A 3,713-nucleotide genomic window follows, 5' to 3' on the forward strand; every position below is an offset into this window, starting at 1 on the left:
CCATAATGTTTTTATAGCTAACTAATACGCTAATTGATACTTTCTCCTTTTTTTTTTATCACTATAAAGTTTTGGTATATCTTTATATCAGCGTTTCAGTGCACAAGTTTTGGGACATTAAAAAGTTTATTTATGGAGAGGAGAGATCAACACACAGACACATACATAGCTTATGTAGTATTTCTTAGGAATCTGATATTGGTCACGTTGTGCAACGTACATTATCCTAATAATCAAGGTCACAAAGCGTTATTATATTATAAATCTTACCAAAAAACTTTTAAACTTGAAATCAGATCTAAATCTACTGATTAGGAACATGTTCCAAGAAGTAAAACTAAATCTAAGCAATTCTAAATCTTTTTAGGTTGTAGAAACCCCATATTTAGCTCATCAAAATAACATTTTGCAAAGGAAAAAAATACCTTTAAAGATGATCAGGATTCTTTAATCAACAAAAAATGAATAACTATACAAAAATGATTAAGAAATTTTAATGACATAATAATAAAAGTAGGATAAGTTGTTAATATCTATATTTGGTTCAATCTAATATAGTTGTCTACGATGAAGTGTGATTGGATACTTCTGCTATTCATAGATTTTTGCAATCATAAATATATTAGTGGCCAAATACAACACACTTTTTTTTTTCTGTTAAATGAATCAACTGGAACTTCTCTGTTTCCTATGTCCGAGCCTTGAGAATGCCTCCTACTATATCAAATCAATAGTTTAGATACACAAAATCCAAACAGACAATTTTTCCTTGCTCAACTTGTGAAATAAACGTAACTGGTTCAACCAATCAACACACTTATCCCAAACTATCTGCATAACTCAAATCTCATAAGAAAAGTCTCATTATGCATACGCGTACACTCATTCTTCCTCAGTAACCATGTCTAGTTCTCACTGAAAACGGCCTCTTCTCCAAATCCAAATGAGGTTTGCTATGCATCTTGGATTCTGGAACATCATTTGATACTCTTGGTGTCTGCTTAGAAGTTTGATTACTCTTGTCTTTATTATCAGCCTCATCATCACTCTCATCAAATTCTAGTTCCTTCACAAGTGAATCAGCCTCAGTTTCTGCAACCAATGACACGGACTCCCCCTTTGGAATCTCATCAGCTGAGTCTTCCAGCCGAGGGACAACTTCCACAAAATCAGAATCTTGTTCATCCAAGAATTTTCTTGGTCCGGGGCTTGGACTATTATGATCATCATCAGGACCGTGAGGACTGGATTGTGAGAGTTCCAGAGCAGCTCTTGCAGCAGCGGCTGCTTGTGCTGCTGATTCAAAAGCAGCTTTTGCAGCATCAGCTACATCCTTATACTTCTTCATAGCCTTAAAGGAATCAATTGACTCCTCATCTTTTTCTTTACTAAGCAAATTGTGGAGGTTCTCTTCTTTTAGCCTAGTCTCCTGCTGATTTTGTTTTGCAACATTGACTTGTTCCTGCATTTGATCACATCAGGCTCTCTCTGTAAGAATTTGATTAACACAGAGTGTGAAAAAAAAAAGAAAAAAAAAGAAAGAAAAAAGAATGCGTATTTGTTGCTTTAGCTCTTATATGCACTTACTATACCTCAATTGTAACAGAAGAAACTTCTTCAATCAGTAGAATAATGTTGTTCTCAGAAGCAATATCTTTGAGTACCTTCGTTCTGCTTTCCAAGCTTGGCATCCTTGTGGAAAGCTTTTGTATCAACTTGAAGCAAATTAAAAGGATCACAAAAGTTATAATCTTTTGCGGGGGTAAAAAAAAAAGTTGGAACGAAAAAATAATGATTAGTAGATACTGATCGAAGTGACAGAACCACGATTAACATATTGACTCTCAATATATATTGACACACCTGAGGATCAACACCACAGTTATTTCTTAACTCAACAGCACGAGCAGCAAACTCCTTCCCAAATCTTGATGTCAACATTGCACGAATCTCTAGAATCTCTGGTAAATCTCCACACCTTGAAGCCATGTAGAGTAATCCTGATGCAGCCTCTTTTAGTTCCTCAGGACATTCTCTACAACAAGAAGAACACCGAAAACTCATCAATTCAAAATAAGAATGAAAAAAGGCTTTCAATCAATCATAAGCAGCAGGATGATAAAATACTAAATAACATAAAGTAAACGAACCTCTCTTGTGCAATGAGGTGGACCCTCTCAAACAAGAGGTTGCAGTATCCTTCAATCTTGTCATATACATCCAGCATATTCTGCTCCTTGATCACATGCTCAGCCTGTGTCAATAGCAACCCATCAGTTTCCCGAAACCCATAACTAAGACAAAACAAATGATATATAGCATTAAACTATATCTTACTCGGAGGAGAGCGCGATCATGGTGACCAAGTTGGAGAAGTTGATGAACGTCAGAACGGGCTAGTTTGAGATGTGCATGGCGCTTGTTTTTTAGGATAGCGAGGCGAGATAAGGCAAGATTAACGGTTGCCGTAAACTTTGAAGCCTTAAAGTTTCTACCTAACAGAGCATCCAGTTTCTTACCCATATGATACGGGAACGTGACGGCTCTGATGGTGCTGAAAATAATGTGAATAATAAGCTTGAGACAAAGTGTTTATATATGTTTACAATTAATTATTCCAATATATAGTAATGGTAATGGGTGTTTCGAGATGTAAGAGTTTTCTTAATAGGCAAGGCTCAAAGTGTAATATGACAAGAGACAGCTACTAAGTACTAAACGCGGTTAGTGCGTGAGTGAAGTGTCAAGGTGTGAACATTTCAATTTTCAAGTATCATTCGATCGGTTGTCACATTCTGAGAGAGGTGTGAGCCAAATTGCAGAATTAGATTATATGAACCAATCAAACAAAAAGAAAAGGTGAAGAGAGAAATGGAGAGGTCATCTACAAAATTCAATTTATTGACTATTCGATCAATCATGAGAAGCAGATCACGACAATCGTACGGTCCGCTGCTCCTTCACTAAAGAGAAACTAACTTCAATTAAAATAAACATATTTTGAATGGAATTTTAACATTTTAAGAGTATAATAAAGGAAATTGCTATCCTAGACCCTTTACTCTCCCCCGAAAATGTAAGGATATAAATCTTTTCCGTTAAACAAATGAATATGTCGTCAAATAGTCTTGCAATCTTTTGAGAGTTCATGCATTTTGGTCAAATTTTGCAACACGCACAACCTTCTATTTCATGGTACTGCCATCACGTGCTCTTTAGGTAATATATTGAAATTAGAATATAGGGCATCTGGTGACTACTAATGTTTTTTAGGAAAAGGATAGGTAACCAACGATATTTTTAAACAATGTATGAACAATGTAAATTAATAGGATTAAAAGAGTAAATTAATCTTAAATTTAATTAGCATTAAATTAAAATGTAATATTTTTTTATTTGATTGGTAATTATTCATTTTGTTCAAAATGGTCATTGTTTACCTATCACTCCCCGTTTTTTTATTAGGAATTCTGCCCCTTTTCTTCCATTAGATTTAGCGCATTATTTTACGAAGTAACATTCCCAAACAAGTTTCGATTATTAATAGTTTCAACTTTCAACAATATAATTCAGAAATTTACAATGCGTTATACTAACTTATATTATTTGTTTTATCGATGATTTCACTGATACTCGAGAAAGTTGAAAGAAACTAAATTACTAATACATTGTAACAAACTAACAATTCTTAGCTTAGATTAAGCAATGTCCGT

The 3,713-nt window shown here is 34.4% G+C and overlaps 1 protein-coding gene across 2 annotated transcripts in view; it reads right to left on the reverse strand.

Annotated features, from left to right (window-relative positions):
* LOC107616180 overlaps window positions 599–3,713 on the reverse strand; it is a 5,650-nt gene continuing 2,535 nt past the window's right edge. For both annotated transcript variants that reach the window (XM_016318173.2, XM_021111030.1), the window contains exons 2-6: window positions 2,338–2,554; window positions 2,151–2,254; window positions 1,864–2,035; window positions 1,593–1,715; window positions 599–1,462 (exon numbers count right to left, since the gene is read on the reverse strand). In XM_016318173.2, coding sequence (XP_016173659.1) covers window positions 893–1,462; window positions 1,593–1,715; window positions 1,864–2,035; window positions 2,151–2,254; window positions 2,338–2,523 — 1,155 coding nt within the window. In that variant the 5' untranslated portion in view covers window positions 2,524–2,554 and the 3' untranslated portion in view covers window positions 599–892. The remainder of the gene's footprint in view (window positions 1,463–1,592; window positions 1,716–1,863; window positions 2,036–2,150; window positions 2,255–2,337; window positions 2,555–3,713) is intronic.

Source organism: Arachis ipaensis, chromosome B09 (genome assembly GCF_000816755.2).
Source record: "Arachis ipaensis cultivar K30076 chromosome B09, Araip1.1, whole genome shotgun sequence".
Lineage (NCBI taxonomy): Eukaryota > Viridiplantae > Streptophyta > Magnoliopsida > Fabales > Fabaceae > Arachis > Arachis ipaensis.